Below are 19,283 nucleotides of genomic sequence, written 5' to 3'. Positions count from 1 at the left end.
TCCTGTTCAGCGATACAAACTCTTACCTGCCAGCTGTTTCAGACTCGCTAACAGACGAGCCTGATTAAAACAGAAGAAGAAAAACTGGAAACCTGTGGAAGAATTCAGATGTGCCGTTTCATCTTCAGTTTGATTCCAGCGCCAGTACAGAGTCTCCTTTTCTTGGCTGAAACTGTGTGAAATGAGAGCTGCGTCGGGGGAAATAAAAGCAGTACGCCCGGAGGCTTCATCGCTCAGACTCTATCTGTCCTCCTCCTCTTCTTCTTCTTCTTCTTCTTCTCCTCTGCCAGGAGATGCAGAAATATTCATTACATGCATGAAGAGTTCTCTCTGGCAGCTCGTATTGATCCTGCCTCTTCGGTTCCACGGCGCGTATTGATCACATTGACCGTCTTTTTTTTTTCTCCCTCTCTAAAGTCTGTAATGAGACGCACACTGTGCCGCGCTCCTGCCACACTCAGGTTTGTATGATGTTAAAGGTCGAACTGCAGCGAGGATGGAGTTTCTCTCAGTTTTACTCCGCAGCGTAATAATGCAGGGACGAGGAGGAATTCTTCTTCTCTGTTGAATAAACGGGCCATGTCTAAACTGTCACATCCCATTTAATCACACGATGTAAATCATCGTATTTTGAAAATCAGTAGTACATCCTTACATGAAGAATGTGCAACACTTTAACACAGCAGAGCTCCAGTATGTCCTGTGTTAACTGTCTCTCTGAGTCCTGACTGTCTCGCATTACATTTTTTTCTGGTGCGTAGCTTTTTAGTTCAGTTGGATAATCTTTACAGATGAACATCATTTATATGAAGTTTGAAGAGTTAATGCAGCCGAGAGAAGTAAAAAGCTAATGCTATGCTCCAAGCTAACTACACCGCGGTCGGTTGATTTTTGACGTCACGACCGTTATGCTTCATCGATCTAAACAGCGGTTTTGACAAGCTAGCTAAACGTTAGCTTAATAAGTGGTTTATTAAACTAATATTTAGAAGAGCACTGTAAAACATGACTAGAGGCTGTAAGGAGGATTAGTGAAAGAGTTCCTGTCGTGATGACGTTTAATGTTTGCAACAACCAATGTAGTTTCAGTTAGCTACTCGTTAGCAACCGCCGTTTAAAGTTCGCAGAAAAACTTTAAAATTCATTGAAGTGGGAGTCTTAGCTAACGTAGCTTATCTCGTCTAACAAAACATCAACATCTCTTCAGCTTGTGTTAACCACAGACCTTATTTCAGGCGTCTAACCACAAACCCATTCAAAATCCCCATTGACTTTTAGAGTTAGCAACCCATAGCGCTAAAATGCTAACTCACATCCTGGTTCCAGGACTCATTCCTGTGCCGGTCTGTGTACCAACTGTGCCAAGATGTGGCAGCCTTGAGGGACAGTAAAGCGTTGTTTTCATTGTCAGATTGCTTGGTTGGAACTAAATATAGTACAGTACCTCACATGTTCCCTCATTCACACTTTCCCCCCTCCGACAGACTGAGGCGCGGCACAGAGTTGTGAAACATTCCTTTATTATAAATAGATCATTTGTATAAAAAAAACAGGCATGCTTCAATTCAACCATGGCATTGAGACACTTCACCACCAAAAGCTACCGTTCAGTTAGCCGAAAACAGCGACGCACTCATCTCATAATGCAGGTCGACGGACGGACGACATGAGACAAGAATCAGAAATTTCACAAACCACAAGTTGTTTTTTTGTTTTTTTTTTAAACGTACAATTAGAATCACAACAAATATGGTCGATCCCCACAAATTATTTTTTCTATTTCTTCTTTAAGACTTGTTTTAATTGATTTTTTTTTCTTTTTTTTTGGCCATCCTCCTGCTTCCATTGTGACCTCTCGGATGGTTTTCAGTTGTGATTCTCTCAGGTTTTTTGTCGCCCCGTTCCTTTTCTTCTGTAAACATTAAAAACACCACAGATGTGTTGACTCGGTTCCTTCACATCGTTCTGACTTTTTATCTCCGACGGCGACGTCTCCTCGGACCCTCACAGAAATCTTCTCGTTTTTGTCTCCGTCGCCTCCTCGTCCTGAAGGAGCAGGTTGCTCACATGGCGTGGTTGGTGTAGCTGACGTAGGTGTTTTTTGTCGGTGGCACTGAGGACAGAAAAGGAAACTGCAGATTGGTAAAGCGACTTTTTTTCACGAGCGAGCCAGTTGAGAGAAAGATTGCTTTTTGTGCCTTTATTATGTACGTTTATTATTACTATATTTATTATATCTGCACAAATAGAGAAACTATCACAGTGATCTGTCTGTACTCCTCATGCACGTCCTGTTTTAACCTCCAACTCAGCGGATTGAAAGTGTGTGTCTTACCCCATTTTTCTTGACAACTCTTTTAACTAACGTTCTTTTTGTCGGGCGCTTTGACACACATTCAAAGTCTGAAGTGGTGTGTGTGTGTGTGTGTGTGTGTGTGTGTGTGTGTGTTTTCAGGTCTATTCCAAAAGGAGACAAGCTGACAACCTCAGTTAATTCTGCATGGAACTCATATCAACCTTTACTGATGCAACTTCATGACGTCAGCAAAATACAAACCCGAGAACGACACTCTCACGTCCAAGAATCCTGGAGTTGTAAAGAATTCAGTTTAAGCAGAAACACATTAACACACATACAGATTGGTCTCATGATGTTTGGTATAATATGTGACTTTGTCTCGATTTGCTCCGCGAGGAAACGTTTCCTAACTTCCAGTCGGAGCAGGAAGTTGAAGTACAGAAGCTGAAATGTAGTTTTCCTTTGTTAAGTTCGTTCAGTCATTTAAACTGATGGGTTTAACCTCAGGTGACCGTGAATATTTCTCGTTAGTGTAACAGTCAGACGAGCTGTTGTTGTGATTTGTTGAGCTCGATGAGCCTCAACAATGTGGTTTTTTAAAAGCCCTGTATCTTCCCTGCTATTCAGCGAAGACGGCGCAGGATTAGGAGGACGTTGAGAAAGTGATGTGAGAGCCGCAGCTCGTTAGATTAAAGCACATCGGTTCAGTCAGCACATCTCTGACGAGCAAACAATCCGACGGCTCCCACTTTTCTGCTGACGGACGAAAGACGCGGCTTTGAAGTGAAACTCTGTAAACAGTTGGGCTTCATCAGATCCGGTCTCAGGTGACGTCTGAGCAAACTCCACTCAGCGTTCTGTTAAATCCTCGTCACAGCGGGAGGGGGGGGGGGGGGTCTGACTCTCCCTTCACCTTCACAGAGGAACCTTCTTCTTCGGGTCAGACAACACTGAATACTAATAAAGGTTCATTTTGTAGAAGACGTTCACACAGCGAATGTGGATAGGTATTAAACCATGCTGCCAGCTTTGAACCAATCAGATCGCTTGATTTCAATAGATATATTACAGATTTAGAAGTCTAAATGATGAGAGGAGAAGTTAAAGAATTAGATTAATTCAGCAAGGAAACAAATGTAAAACTTAGTATTTCAGTTGGACTGGTGAGGTGCCGGTTCACTTCCCAAGTATTGCCAAGGTGCACTTGAGCAAGGCCCTGAACCCCCAACAGCCCTGTACGACAACATGTTTGACGTATCACGCTTGAGCCTGATCATCTTCTGAGCCTGTCAGGGAATGAAAAACTTTAACGAGGCCCTATTTAGCCCAAAGGATTCGGACGTTGCCGTGGCAACCGGATGACCGAAGCCAGCTGAACCGTTTTTACAGCCGCCCGTCATTTAGACCCCCCCAAAGCATCAAATGTTAAATAGCGACACTCACCGTTGGCCTCCACACCCTCACACAGCTCGGTCTTCACCTCGCCGTTTGGCCGCTCGGCCGCCAGCTGCGACAGCTTGCTGGTCATGGTGGCGGCGGTGACGATGGCCTTGAAGCTGCGTTTGCGTTTGGGGACGTTCTGCTCGGGATGGAGGATGATGATGTACACCTTCGGCATGTAGAGCATTCCCAGAGAGACGGAGGCGCTGAGGCTGAGGGAGACGGTCAGCGTGGCCGTCTGGATGTACATCTGAGGAGAAAGAAAAACATTGTTTAATTGATTCATTAATTAGACAACAAACGAGCGAATCAAGGAAACGTCGAACAGGAAGTGAACAAGAGGATCCATCTGAAATAAAAAACTGGACACACACTCCTCATGAATCTGAGGCTTCTCAGTCATTTGACCAGCAGCGGGTCCATGACGCCTCTTTCATCCCTCCCCCCTCCTCTTCTCGGGCCGTTAACTGCGAGCTGCGAGTGTTTGCGGCGGCGGACACCTAAACTGCTGGAGCTCCATCACGAGAGCAGCTGGAACGTCGTTAGCTGATAATCTCTGTCTTTAAACACCATCGACGACAGAGCGTAAAAAAACACCCACTCTCCTCATCACAGTTTGACAGATGACCCTGAACGCATCATTAGGCTCCAAGCTGCGTTCATGAGCCGGTACGAGACTATTGATTGTCTGTTTGTTATCTTCGCCTGCTGTGAAAAGGCCAGTCTTTACTGACAGAAGAAGGGCGCTTAAAGAGCGGCTCCGAAGCCTTCAGATAGAAACTCCCGGAAAATCTCAGATCTCTTAAGATAAAAGTTAGTTACAGCAGGACTAGAATAAATATCAGACGGGAAGTATTTTACCTTCTCCTCTGGGGAGGAGTTTGTTGATTTGATTGTGTGCGTTTAACCTCTCGTGTCGATGGAAGAGGAATGACACACACGTGTGTGTGACTGATGATGAAACAGGTTTGTTTGTGTTTGCCTTCATGGTTTTTTAATGACAGCGTGCAGCGCGTCATCTCATCTTCATCCGGCGTCTTTACATCCTGAGGACGAAAACGAACGATGCATTCAAAGACTTCAGAGGACGAGCGGCAGGAAAAAAAAGAAAAAAAAAGGAGTGATTGTTTATGTGTTTTTATAAGAATGTCTTACCAACATACAACCCCGCCTAAAGCTACCCCCCTGCTACCAGACCGCCCCAGCTCGCCCGCCGCCTCATGTGAGTCCAGGTCCGGGGTTAATGGTTCTCAGAGTGGAGAGTCAAACTAACAGCAGGGAATCCTCCGCAGAGGGATGGAGAGGAAAGAGAGGAAGGACAGGAAACGAGGCGACAGATGGCGAGCCCCCCCCCCGAGCCCCAAAACAAGGCTGGCTGTGATTCCAGCAACGCATCACGGAGTCATTATGAAAATGTATGACAGACAGCGAAGCATAAAGTCATTTGTGCGCCTGAGAGAAAACAAAAAAGCTCCGAGGTGATTTATGCGTCCCCTCCGAGACGACGTGTTGTTACAGAGAAGCAGCGACACAAACGGCGTGAAGGTCACACGGGTTTGATGTCTGTGGAGATTCAAGGAGAGAGGTGCACTTCTCTGTTCTGATCAGAGCTCAGCTGTTTGAGCCTTTGTTGGTTTGAATCACCAAGCGGCTCCGGGGTGGCATTTCAAAGCGAGCACGTTTCATACAGTCACACGAGTACGATTGTTGCATGTGTGTGTGTGTGTGTGTGTGTGTGTGTGTGTGTGTGTGTGTGTGTGTGTGTGTGTGTGTGTGTGTGTGTGCTGCGGCCCCGCCTCCTCACTTCAACCTCCAGACTTCAAAAAAATGAGGCCAATGTGAACGTGCAAAATCCTGCAGTGAGTCGAGTTTCTGCTGGCTCCAGGAACACAGGAAGTCACACACACACACACACACACACACACACACACACACACACACACACACACACACACACACACACACACACACACACACACACACACACACACACACACACACACACACACACACACACACACACACACACACACACACACACACACACACACACGACTACAGCATCAATAAACAGGAAACTAAACGGGCAGTATGCACATCGTTGATTTGTAAATCTGCCAAGAAGCACGGCGCGCCGCTCAGAGGACGAAGCGCGCCTGCAGAGCGGGGAAACAGTTGGGTTTGAAGTGACATCTTAAAGCGTTCCACTGCATTCACATCCCGCCGTCGACCGTTCACGAGTACACACAAATCTTTCCCGTGACCATTTCTGTTCACTCTGATCAAAGTGACGGGACTTTGGGGTCAAGCGTACTTGGATCCAATCGATCAGGCGGTTCGTTCTAAAAGATCCCCTGACGTTTTAAACGTTTTTCAACGATCGTCTCAAATGACGGCGAAGACGTGGATTGTTCTGATTGCTTCGGGTAAATGTGCCTAAAATGAGGCACGCAGCATCCAGAATATTTCTGCATGATGTGCTCGTTCAAGAGTCTGACGACTGACTCAGCGAGTGAATCATCAAACTTTTTAAGCCTCCATAGAGGGAAGTGCATGAAGGTTTGGGAGGTTAATAGAGGGCAGAATCCGGTGACAGTGCAGCTGTCGGTGTCTGTGACCCGCACGCCACCTCGCTGCCTGATCAAAGCTGAGCAGGTTTACGGCTGTGGGAGTCTGATCTGAGAGCAGCTGAGGCCTGAGTGAAAGTGGAGCGGAGGATCAGTGATCTGAGCATCAGCTGCTGGATGCAGCCGGAGCTTCACTTTCAAACAAACAGGATATATTCAAGGTGGACTGGCGCTCTGTGTGAGGCGTGTGACGTGAACGAATGAGTTAACACTGCTGGACACAAAGCAGCCTCTGTCATCAGTGTGTGAATGTGTAGGTGTGACCTGTGAGGTTCACCTCAGCCTGCAGAGGGCGCTAAACAGCTTGCACTACAAAACAAAAAAAGAAAGAAAGAGAGAGAGAGAGAGAGAGAGAGAGAGAGAGAGAGAGACCGCTTTGAGGCAGGGTTGGTAATTTTTATGAAAACTAGCATGTTTTTAAAAGTAGCATTCCCTCAGTGCTCCGTCTGCACCTAACCACTCCCCCCCGTGCTCCCGTTTAAAGCCACGCCCCTCCTCTCGCTCTGTGCCCCCTCTGTGCTCCCATTAAAGCCACGCCCCCCTGTGCTCCCGTTAAAGCCACGCCCCCTCCCCCCTCTAACGCCCCCTCACACAGAGGGGGAGGGGCTTTTGTTAAAGACTTTCATCGTGTCCGCCTGTTTCTCTGCTTCAACATGTTCTCTTCTCTTGGCCCGGGGAGACCTTTCCCTCTCTCCCAATAAAAAACAACACTGATAAAACGACAGCTATGGATGGCGGGCAATAACACTGTGGTGGGTATCGACTTCCTCTCCACACACACACACACACACACACACACACACACACACACTGAGGCTAATGAATAAGATAAGCAGCAGAGCGGAGCTAATCACCGCTCGCACGCAGAGTTTATAGAAAAGAGAAGCAGAAGAAACTGAAAGAAGAGGAAAGACGTCAACAGCAGGGTTTTAATTTTATTTTGTTCACCACCCAAAATATAAGAAAATGTGGATAGTCATGTGTCGTGTTCAGTTTAATACTTTGATTTTACTGAAATAACACCATCATGATGCAGGTTTAAAAAGTTAAAGTCAAGCGAGGAGAAGAAATCAACGTTTACGTTTCTACTATGAGACTTTTTCCAAGCTCCGCCCATCACACCCTTCCTGTTTTTACCAGCAATGACAGAAGCCATGTTTTCATTGCATTATGGTGTTGTGGAGGCTAAAACCGTCACACATCTGTGACGCCCCTTTACGCCTCTGATCCATTCAAATCAAAGGTGAAAGGTCACAGGTGTGCAAATATGGCAGCCTGAATCATCGAATCTGAGATAAAAGCAGCCCATATACGAGCGTCACGTTCAGGTGCATTCATTGAAAACTTTACATGAATCCGTTCATAGTACGAAACGTTGAGTTTGAGCTGCGATGGATCCTGAGCTGACGGGGGGGGGGGGGGGGATCAAAGAGATGCTTCATTTAGATTCCAAATGAGCTTCCTGAGTCAGCACTCTGATCCACATCAACATTCAGCACGGGACTTTAATAAAGAGAGAATCCACCTTAAAGGAACAGTCCGTCTGTGGCGCTCACACGCCACGTTAACGAACGGCGTGTTTCACAGTGCACTCACGCTTGTTTCCTGTTTCATTTCCCCGCTCCGTGATAAATCCTGGCAGCGTTTAGTGGGTGCAAACACAGCGATGATAACACTAATAATAGCTCCCTGTTCGCATATGAATGTGATAAAGGAGCTCATCAGCCGAGGTCAGAGAGGCTGGAGTCCCCCGAGTCGTCTCTGTGGGCAGAAGCTGCATGTTAATCTGGGATCCTCCGGCGGGATTTCAAAGGCAGCGGCTCTGACTGCTCTCCGTCTACCTGCATGTGAATGTGAAAGCCTCTGAGGGAAGCCGGTGCTGCGTTCAAGGCCGAGCACCTCTGATGTGCTTATTAGTAATTCTCTGGCTTCTGGCTCTGCTGGCCTCAGCTGTGGTCGCCTGCTCCTCCTCCTCCTCCTCCTCCTCCTGATGCTGCTGCTGTAAGTGTCAGCGAGCGGGAGCTCACACTTCCCCTGGACTTTATCCTGCCTCCATGTGAGAAGGCTGCGGGATCCTGTTACTGCTGCACGGTGCATCGAGCGTCTGCATGCTAACGGCTACTTTACGTTTCTTTCTTCGCTAGTTTCTTCTTCTTCCTTTTTTATTGGTATCTATATTCTCATTATTGCATCGTGTAGCAGACTCATAGCTTCATACCCTACTTCTGTACAGTTTTTTTTTTTACATGGTGTTTTACCCCCCCCCCCGTCCCCCCGTCTGACAGGGATCGTCTCCAGCTGTGAGGAGAATGATGTCAGGTGAATATCCGGAGCAGGCCTCCTGAAATGATGGAGAGATTTCCAGTGGTGTGTTTTATGACCTCGGCTTCTGAGCTGATGAAGGGGAGAGGTGAAACGTCTTTAAGATCTCCAGCCAGTCCCGTCGCCGCGTTGCAGTCACGAGTGCTTTTTGTCTTCTTCTCGAGTGGACTTTTAATCCAGCTGTGGTTTGAACAGCGTTCTGTGGATTGTGTTTATCTTTCAGCCTCTGCGTGCAGACACGAAGGAGGCTCACTCATGATCTTTGTGTCTCTTTTCTCTCTCACGTCCATCGTCATGATGTCCATGGTTGTTAAGTTTAAACGTGTTCATGTCTTTGTGCTGGTTTTAGTTTTGCGTGTCTGGACAAATCTGTCCCCCCCGGGGACAAGAAAGAATTTTACAATCCAACAGAGCACTTTGAAAAAATCTTTTCCAGGGTTAGGGAAGATACTGTGCTGCAGCGAAAACAAACAAACAAACAAAGCTGACGTCGTGGAAGTGTTGTATTTGGAAATGTAAAAACAAACAGAAGAAGAAATGAAGCCTTCAGTGAGCTGGTGACGTTTTGACTCTGAGCTGTGTGCTGTCCTTTCAGAGCACACTGGGAATATTTCACAGAGCAGTAGGATCCAACACGCTGATTTTCTCGCTCCACAAATAGACTCTCAGTTTGATAAATAATGTGCTGAGAGGCTGACAAAGCCACACAGACGAGTGTGAGATGAGTTAATTATACCGCCACGGACCCTCTGCTGTCATCTTCATTCACTGGAGGAGCAAATCAAGGACAAATGAAGCTCTTCTGAGGGGACAGACATCCAGAACGTTCTGTCAGAGAGCAGCGCTCACTGTTCAGGCCGGTCAAACTTCCACAGCTGCCACCACCCAATAGAAACATACAGCAAGTGAGGTTAACAACAGGAAGTGACATCATCCATCCTGCTCACGTCACGGCTCTTTGTTTTTGTCCATAACAGATTTGATGATTCGCCATGATGTCATAACCGTCTACGAGACCTGGAGCTAACTATCCTCCAGTGTCACAGTGACCGCTCTGATTGGTGGAGCCCACCGTTACCGTGGAAACGTCGTCCCGTCATCAGCTGCTCCCTTTAAAGTTCAGCACATGTGTGGATGTGGAGCTGCCTCGAAAAGCACAACTAAAATGTCTGAGCCAGTTCAATCAGTGATGTCATCGAAAGGCGTGTCCGACTTCTTCCTGCTGATTCGTCCACATCAGGTTTCATCTTCAGCGTCGACGATGTTCAAACACTCGCTGAGACGTTCATTTACGATTTCATCTGGAAAAAGATTCTTTATTTATCCCGCCAGGAGAAATTCAATTTCACACTCGGATCTTAAGACATGATACACACACACACACACACACACACACACACACACACACACACACACAGGCTGAAACACACACACACACACACACAGGCTGAGACTCACCTCTTCTTCAGTTCCTCCCACTTCTATCTCCTCCTCCTCTTCCTCGACTTTCTTCCTTTCATTGTTTTCATTGTGAGTTCTTCGTCAGGCGTCTTCGAGTGTTCAGCTCCACACAAGTCTCCAGGTGTTCCCTGAGTCACACCCTAAAACATTTGAACCTGCTGCTCCACGGTGTCTCCATGTCAGAGAAAGACCAGCGATGATGAAACAGCAGGAAAGGATTCTCCTCCAGTGTGGAGTCAAACTTCTCTGTCACACACACACACACACACACACACACACACACACACACACACACACACACACACACACACACACACACACACACACACACACACACACACACACACACACACACACACACACACACACACACACACACACACACACACACACACACACACACACACGCAGAGAAGACGAGCTCCGCGGGCTCAAAGGAACGACGGGCTCTGAACACTTTGGATCAATTCTCCTCGTCACGTCGCAGCGGTCGGGACACGAGTGACCGCCGGCTCCATCGCCTTTAACCTGACCGCTGCATCACATGCATTTCTCCCTGAGTCGTCCATGATGAGGCGCAAAATGACCCCCCCCCCCCCCAAAAAAAATCCACAAATTAGCTGCATCGTTGTACAGTATTAAAAGGGAGGCTTTTATTTTTTAAGCCAATCAGTTCTGTGTCGTTGCCTCGGCAACAGAAGAAAAACTCGGCTGTTGTCATCATCTGTTTTTTATAATCGGCTCCGTGAGGAGACAGCCGTTTCTCAGGTGTTTTAATGATTCATCTGTTCACAGCAGGGACGGCTCGGAGCTCCGGCAGCAGGTTGAACTAAAGTTGAACATCAGCCTGAACACTCTTCAGTGTCGATGAAGAGGAAGGCCTGAGGCGGTCCGAGCATGGCCGCCCCATTAGAACATCAGTCGGTGTGGTTACAGCAGAACATGAAACACATGTTCCTCCCTCTCTGCGTCTCGCTCCTTCACATGGATTCTGCTCCGTCTGGCTGCGGCGTCTCTGTGAAAACTTTTGCCTTTCATTGCCGACGAGGAGGCGTTCTGTGTGAAGCCTCGGAGGGAGGGGGGGGGGGGGACGCTGGCGGCGGCTTGATGTGACACCTCGCTGCGTTCGGGGACGATGATGTAATCTTCATCTGAGACGTCTGAACACTCAGTCTGCTGCATCAGTGCTTTCTCAAACTGCTGTCACACATCTTTCCCCATCAGACAATGAGAGGAAACCTAAACATCCTTCCTTTACTCGTGACTGGCTCGGGCGTCTTTCTTTTAGAGCTTCACCTTTTATTAAAACAACACATGTGGGAAACTGTCGTTTTATTCAGGGCCCGACTGATGTCACATCTTTGGGCCCCAAGAAAGAAGAGAAGAAGATCTGATCTGCCGATATCTTTCTCTGATCTTTAGAGACACAGTGATACAGATATAGATACACACACACACACACACACGTATGTAATAAAATATCAAATGAGGACGAAGATGGTCACACGTGGAAGCTAACTGCACATGTACGTGCGCTATGTGGCGACTTCAGACTAATTATTTGGGGCCATCATATCTACCTGTTTCCCGATGCTCCTCATCTTTCTTTTTTTTTTTTTTACTCCCTGACAGAAATGTGCGTCACCTTGGGGGGGTGATGATGCTTCTGTCTAATCCATATAGCGCCCTCTGCTGGTGAAATGCTACTGCAATAGGTCTGGGCGTATTAACCGACGTAATCCTGCCCACGTCGATTATTTCCACCACATGGAATCAACGTCCGACGTTTGCACGAGGAGACGACAGCGAATGAAAAGAAGTCAGTGCGAAAAAGACGGTTATGTATTTTCTACTGTTTTAAGAGAGTTTATTTCACCTTTTAAAAACTAAAATGTTGGGGCGCCGGTGGCGCAGCGGCAGCACGCGCGTCCCATACAGCGAGGCTTTGCTCCTCGCGCGGGCGGCCTGGGCTCGCGTCCGGCCCGTGGCCCATCCCCCGCAGACCTCTCCCTGCTTCCAACTCTGTCCACCTTCCTCTCTCTATCAATAAAGGTCAAAAATAAATCTTTAAATAAAAAAAAACTAAAATGTGTCGTTTTCATTTCTGTTTGGAATATTCAATAAATGACCAAAAAAAAACCCCAGTAGAGAGCAGGTCAGTAAACTACGAGGGCAACAAATCAAAAACCAAAAAAAATCGTTCATTCATCGTAATCAGGGTCAAATGTTCAATAAATCGTAACGTTGATTTGAGGTCACATGGCTCCGTTTAATCAACCTCCTAATGTTGGCTCATATCACAGATCAAATACTGAAAGTCACTCATCGATCGGGCTTTCTAGGACTCAGCTGATTCACAGGTTGGACTGCAGACACTCGTATATGTGCAGATTTATGTTTGACACGACGTCCCAACATCTCTTCTGGCAGACGCAGGGCTGGCCATGAAGAACCAGGATGTAGGAAGAATAAGAACATTAACCGTGCGTAACAACGAGCTCTTCCCATGTGATGTCCAAACTCTGACTGTCATCATCAGTGTCGGCTCACACACACTCGGAGAACAGCAGCACAAAGACTGAAACTAAATTTAGAGGAAATCTGAGCGAATCGCTCCACCTGTCCTCTCCGTCTCCCCACAGACTCCGTAATGAGCTGAATCCTCCATCTGCCGGCTCGCTTACAACAAACTTAACCCCGAGATCTGCAGAAACTGTTGTCTGAATGTGCTCAATTTCATTTCTGCTCCAATTAGTGTTGTGTTGAGAAGCTGCAGAGCTTGTTGGGCCGTCGCCTCTCGTGCTCAGAACCCAATCGATGAACAGTCAGAGCGTGGCGTGAATCCTCATCCTGTCCTGAGATTCAAACATCTGTACAGCTGTGCAGCTTAAAGAGGAAACCATTCCTGACCATTAGCAGCTAAATGTTGAGCCCTCTGACCTCTGGCAGTAGAAGAGTCATCCTTATTTATTTAGCCTTTCCAAAGGCAAAAAGCTAACCAAGCTAACCTCAATGCTAGTGTTTCTTTAGGTTTAGTAAGATGGCCTGACTTGATCGTCTTCTAAAGCCCCGTTTCCACCCAGCAGTCCGGTACAGATCAGTACTGTTTGTGTTTCCACAGCCACCCGTGTCCTATTTGGTAGACGGCCTGTAAGCCGAATGCCGATAGCCGCTACGTAATAGCAGCTAACCGCTAACAGCTAACCGCTAACAGCTAATACATTGAACAAAGGGGAAAAACAAGCAGTTCATCTCCTCTGTCACTGACATGTGACTCTTTATTACAAGAACTCCACCCAGCTTTGTTTCAGAGAAGGCTGTGTGCGGCGAGGACGTAAACAATCAGCTGTGTTACAGTCACAGTCATTCTTTCAACCAATCAGCGGACTGCAGTGTTTAGCTCCACCTTTTCGGGTCGGCTCCAAATTCTTGGGACCTGAACGGAAGGGTCCCAAAAAAGTGGGACAGTATGGATCGGTTATTTGGGAATCTTTCCCGGGATTAGTCTATGGAAACACCGCAAAATGTGCGCCGAACTGGAACCAGGGCTTTATTAATCATCTTCATATTGCACTTTAACACACATTTCTCTGATTCAGGGGTTTGCACAGAGGCCATGGTCCTTGTTGCTGCTACATGTCCCCCACGTCCTCCCTGCGTGCTGTATGCAAAGCATCCTCGGATTCAAATGACCTCACTGAGGCGATATGGCAGCACCTGTCGCTGAGGTGTTTCGGCTTCACTTTCAGAGGAGGCAGAGGAGGAGACGTGTTGTCCATATGAACTAAAGTCATGAGACGACCAGCTCTACCACCGAGCTCGAAGCTTTCCGTCATTTCTGCATCGCGTGCCGAGTATTATTGTGCAAAACATGAACTGAAGTAAATGTCCATATGCATAGTAGAAAGTTTCAGAGAGACTCTGCACATGAGGACAGAGCTCTGCAGGTGAGTGATGCATTCAGAGGAGGAACACACACACACACACACACACACACACACACACACACAAGCAGTGTTCGTGTGAAGAACAGTAAAGGCTGCTGACAGTGTGTGTGTCCATTTATAAACTCAGCTGGAGGGCCGAAACATTACATTAAACATGACGGTGCATTATTTATCAGAGAGGCAGACTCACCCGCTCGGCTGACTGCGCCGTGCCGAAGAAGATGGGGATGAAGGCGAGCCAGATGATGCAGGTGGTGTACATAGTAAATCCAATCGGCTTGGCTTCGTTAAAGGTCTCTGGCACGCCGCGCGTCTTGATGGCGTAAACAGTGCATGTGACCATCAAGAGGATGCTGTATCCCAGAGAGCAGATGAGCGACAGGTCCGAGATGTCGCACTTGAGGACGCCGCGCGCGTTCCCGGGATCCTGCGTGCGCTGCTCGCCGTAGTCCACAAACGTGTGCGGGGGATCGGCGATGAACCATATGAGCACGCCGAGCAGCTGGACCGAGATGAGCGAGAAGGTGATGACCAGCTGCGAGGCCGGGGAGATGAAGCGCGGCGCCGTCACCGCCTTCTTGCCCTGCTCGAAGATGCGGTGGATGCGGTTGGTCTTGGTGAGGAGCGCGGCGTAGCTGAAGCACATGCCCAGGCCGAGGAAGATCCGCCGGAAGGAGCAGACGACCACGTCGGGAGCGGCGATCATGGGGAAGGTGATGATGTAACACAGGAAGATGCCCGTCAGCAACACGTAGCTCATCTCCCGCCCCGAGGCGCGAACAATGGGCGTGTCCTTGTATTTGACGAAGGTGACGATGACGAAGGTGGTGGCGATGATGCCCAGGACGGAGATGAAGACGGGCAGCAGCGCCCAGGGCGAGTGCCACTCCAGCTTGATGATGGGGATGGGCTGGCAGCTGGTGCGGTTCCGGTCCGGTCTCTTCTCGTAGGGACAGAGGTCGCAGGTGAACTCGCTGGCCTGGAAGTGGTATCCCTCGCAGCGCTCGCAGTGCCAGCAGCACGGGACGCCCTTCACCACCTTCTTCCTCTCGCCGGTCCGGCACGGAAGGCTGCACACGGAGGCGGGCAGGACGGGGTCGCCCGAGCTCCACTGCATGGCCGCCATCTGAGGAGAGGAGCAGCCATCTTGAAATCAATTAAAGACGCTGTGCGTAACTTTCTCACTTTATTAAATCAGAGCACGCCGACTGAATCAGACGTTCACCGTCTGTTCGTATTACTTTATTTTTTTTTTTGGATGAACCCGGGTTCGATTTGACGTGCAGGAAGTGGCGTTCTCCTCACGCAGCTCGTCTTACAGAGAGTCAAACTAATCGAGCGGACGTAAACGCAAGAGAGCAGAACAAAAGGTTTTCATCTGCAGACGCCCGGCGAGTTAAACCAGAACGTGAGCGGCGCCCGGCGAAAACTAGAATGACCACGGGAGAGCTTTTCATTCATGGAAGGAGCTCCGACGCCGTGTACGTCCAAGCACGCCGGGCGAGAGCGTCTCGACGATGAAGACTCGAACACTTCCTGTGCGTCACTTCCTTTGATCCTTACGTTCAGATGCAGCTGATTGGTCCAGTGCCCGATGACCTTGTACTCTGCCGTCGACTGGTTGTTGATCTGATACTGGAAGATGTCGTATCGTCCGGGAGCGTCGCCGTTCTCGTTGAAGGTGACCGGAGTCCCCGCACTTCCTGTCAAAAAAAAAAAAAAAAAGAGAAGAAGAAAGAAGTCGTGAGTGTGAGTGTGTGTGTGTGTGTGTGTGTGTGTGTGAAAGCAGTAAGCTGATATTTAATCAACTTCCTCCTCGAGTTTTCCTCTTGGCACTGACTCATCCAATCACAGCTTCTCCACCGCCTCGCCGCCGCCGCCGCCACAACAACCACACAAACGTCTCCTCGCCATATTGACTGAATCCTTCCTGCCAAGTGAAAATCTCACACTGTGAGACACGCTCCGAGTTGAGCCAACACTCTCATATAAAAAAAAAAAAAAAGGAACATCTGACGGGAGAAACATTTTCACCCTGAATGAAAACCAGAAGAACATTTGTTTCTCATCTTGTCATTAAAAAAACATCAAACTCAGAGTGATTCATCGTCAACCTGTCAAACCACACGACCGTTTCATCTCCTACTGCTGTAGGTGTGTCGACGTCCCACCATTCACATGCTTGAACCTGATTGGTCAGATTTTGCCTCCAGTCGACTGATCGTCAAGTGTCTTATATAAATCCACAAACACATTAAAGACTCACATTTGCAGCAGCTGTTCCCACATTCACTGTAAAAAAAAATCCAAAATGGCGGCTGACCTCTTATTTAGCCAATCATCGTGACCCGTCATTCACCGCTCCCAGCCCTGTCATAGCCAATGAAAACCTGAGAGCTACAGCCGGCCTCCACCATGCTCATACTGTCCGTGTGTGTGTGTGTGTGTGTGTGTGTGTGTGTTACCACAGGTTCAACCAGCATGTGATTGGACTGTGGGAGGAATGCATGGATGCATGCACGGGGGAGAACATGCAGACTGCACACAGAGAGGCTGCTGACAGACGGGGATTCAAACCAGCAACCTCCTCGCCGTGAGGAGACAGAGCTAAACACTGCAGCTGCAGCCACAGAGCGTTGGAGGCTGTGCAGCAGGGCAGGGACGAATGTGGAGGTTTGTTTGATTGTGTTTCAGACACAGGTGCAGCTCGTGTGACCACAGAGTCCTCAACAACAACATGTTTGAAACAACGTTGATTCTCTGACATGTGTGTGTGTGTGTGTGGGGGGGGGGGGGGGGGGGGGGGGATCTGCACCCCGAGGCGAGCTGCGGTGATTCATCCCGACGCTGATGTGACTCGCTGTGATGCTTTTATTCATGTTGAAGAAGGAAATGAGCGGCAGAATGGAATCAAAGGCGACGCCCACTCACATCACGCTGAATCTGCTTCTGTTGTTCTTTGAGCTTCAATCTGCTGCTCGTCCTGCAGCTTCAGCAGCTCCAAACTAATCCTCTGCTCAAAGTTTCATCTGCCCTGCAGGAGTGAGGCAGCCCGACCTCACACACACACACACACACACACACGCTCGTACAGTAAATACAGAAGCTGATGATGCATACTGTCCAACAGAGTGCATCAAGAGCGAGCATCAGTGACAAATCCAGATTGATTCCCAACAGACCGAGAGCCATGCGTGCAAAGACACGGACGAGGAAGCAGGAAGGACGGAGACCAATCACAAGAAGCCAATCTAACACACAGAGATACACGTTTACAAAGTGGTTCAAGTCAATATTTTATAACTCAAATTAAGGCAACACATTTTCATGTTTAGGTGTATGCCTGATCTGATTGGCTGGCTCGTTAAACTTTTTATGAAACTACTTCCAGGGTGAAGATTTTCAAAAGCACAGAAGAGAGAAAAACAGGATTCTGATTCTTCTTCCTGCTCTGTTCAGCACTTTGTTAAAAAGCTGCAATGTTGGAAGTGAAGTCACAGCGGGAGATGGGCTCTTCACATATTCATCACCTAGCTCACCTTCACATCTGCCCCCTCCTCCTAGTCCTCCTCCTCCTCCTCACTTCACTGATCTGACTGTAAATGTTTTCTCCTCCTGCAGCTCAACAGGGTCAGCCGCGCTCTTAAAAACAGCAAACAAGCTTTTATGGCCTCTTAGTAAGCATCTGCTGTCCCGGGGAATCAGGTAGGGATCACCCTGACGTCTGCCCCCGCTCCGCTGATCGTGTTGGAGCGGGACGTTAACAGAAGACGGCTTCAGCAGAGCGAACGGCAACATTAGCACAAGCGTCTCAATTAGCCTCCCGACGCTCCACTAAAAATAAGCACACGGGCGAGCGAGGAGCACACGGGTGAGCTGGCGATTAGCTCGCGGCCCGCCGTCGCCGCAGAGCCACGCTCCGTCCTGGATTCGCCACATTGCATACATGGAATTATGGGTAACCCCGCTGCCCTGCCACATCCGAGAAGTGAAGCATAAAGAAAAGAGAGAGGAGCGCTCGAGTTTGATTTATGTCAACGTTTGATGTATGTGAAGGTTCAACCGAGCGTGCGGCTCACTGATTCACACGGGGAAGGCCCAAACGCAGCGTGACACGAGTGTGTGTGTGTGTGTGTGTGTGTGTGTGTGTGTGTGTGATAGAGAGGCCTTAATAAGCTCAATCAGGCACAAACCACACATGGGTTGCCGCGGCGATGCACACAGCGCTCAGGAGCTGAAACCTGAACCTTCACTGATGTTCAACCTCGAAGCATCATTTTTTTTAATCTCGATGTGGAGGAGAAGCTGCAACTCAAATATATCAGTTACTAAGTTTTTATATCCTCACTGAACTGAGGAGTGACGATGAATCAGTCTGTTTAAAGGACACCTGATCTCTGATAACTGCTCTCATATCTGGCAAACCAGGGCATCCAAAACGGCCTTCAAAGCCCCGCCTACCTTCTCTGGTCCAATCAAATCCAGAGCATTCAGGAGCAGAATCTAAAGTTAGAAGGAGGACATACTGGCTGCTGCAGGTTTCCTTCATGATCACAGAGGACGAGAGCATCATCAGCTCACTCTCTACACTTCTTACGTTTAAGGACTTCATTCAGGACTCCCAAAAGTAGTAAACATGCTGTTAGCAGAGGAGCTGCTTGTCAACAGGCAACTTTGACATTGCCTCAAAATGCCCACATTTATCAACAACAGCAGGAAACCTCCCTGATCGGCCCCGTCTGACAGCACAGACTCTCAGCGCCCTGCTTAGTGTTGCAACATTATTCCTGTGAAAAGCAAAATGTACCAATGAGGGAAAATGAAGAGGAGTTATCTGTCTGGGAAATAATAATAAACACTACTAGTAGGGGCCCCAACAGACCCTCGAATCGCCCTGACAGTAGTAGTAGTAGTAGTAGTAGTAGTAGTAGTAGAAGAAGAAGAAGAAGAAGAAGAAGAAGAAGAAGAAGAAGAAGAAGAAGAAGAAGAAGAAGAAGAAGAAGAAGAAGAAGAAGAAGAAGAAGAAGAAGAAGAAGAAGAAGAAGAAGAAGAAGAAGAAGAAGAAGAAGAAGAGAAGAAGAAGAAGAAGAAGAAGAAGAAGAAGAAGAAGAAGAAGAAGAAGAAGAAGAAGAAGAAGAAAGAAGAAGAAGAAGAAGAAGAAGAAGAAGAAGAAGAAGAAGAAGAAGA

General features: G+C 48.1%; 1 protein-coding gene across 1 annotated transcript in view; it reads right to left on the bottom strand.

The window, feature by feature from the left end:
* Positions 1-848: 848 nt before the first annotated feature.
* Positions 849-19,283, bottom strand: part of LOC306824895 (metabotropic glutamate receptor 8-like) — a 94,247-nt gene continuing 75,812 nt past the window's right edge. Inside the window, exons 8-11 of the mRNA XM_079345303.1 lie at positions 15,660-15,799; positions 14,287-15,222; positions 3,743-3,989; positions 849-2,113 (exon numbers count right to left, since the gene is read on the bottom strand). Coding sequence (XP_079201429.1) covers positions 2,064-2,113; positions 3,743-3,989; positions 14,287-15,222; positions 15,660-15,799 — 1,373 coding nt within the window. The 3' untranslated portion in view covers positions 849-2,063. The remainder of the gene's footprint in view (positions 2,114-3,742; positions 3,990-14,286; positions 15,223-15,659; positions 15,800-19,283) is intronic.

Source organism: Symphodus melops (assembly GCF_947650265.1).
Source record: "Symphodus melops genome assembly, chromosome: 6".
Classification (NCBI taxonomy): domain Eukaryota; kingdom Metazoa; phylum Chordata; class Actinopteri; order Labriformes; family Labridae; genus Symphodus; species Symphodus melops.
This window is presented reverse-complemented; position numbering and strand designations above follow the sequence as displayed.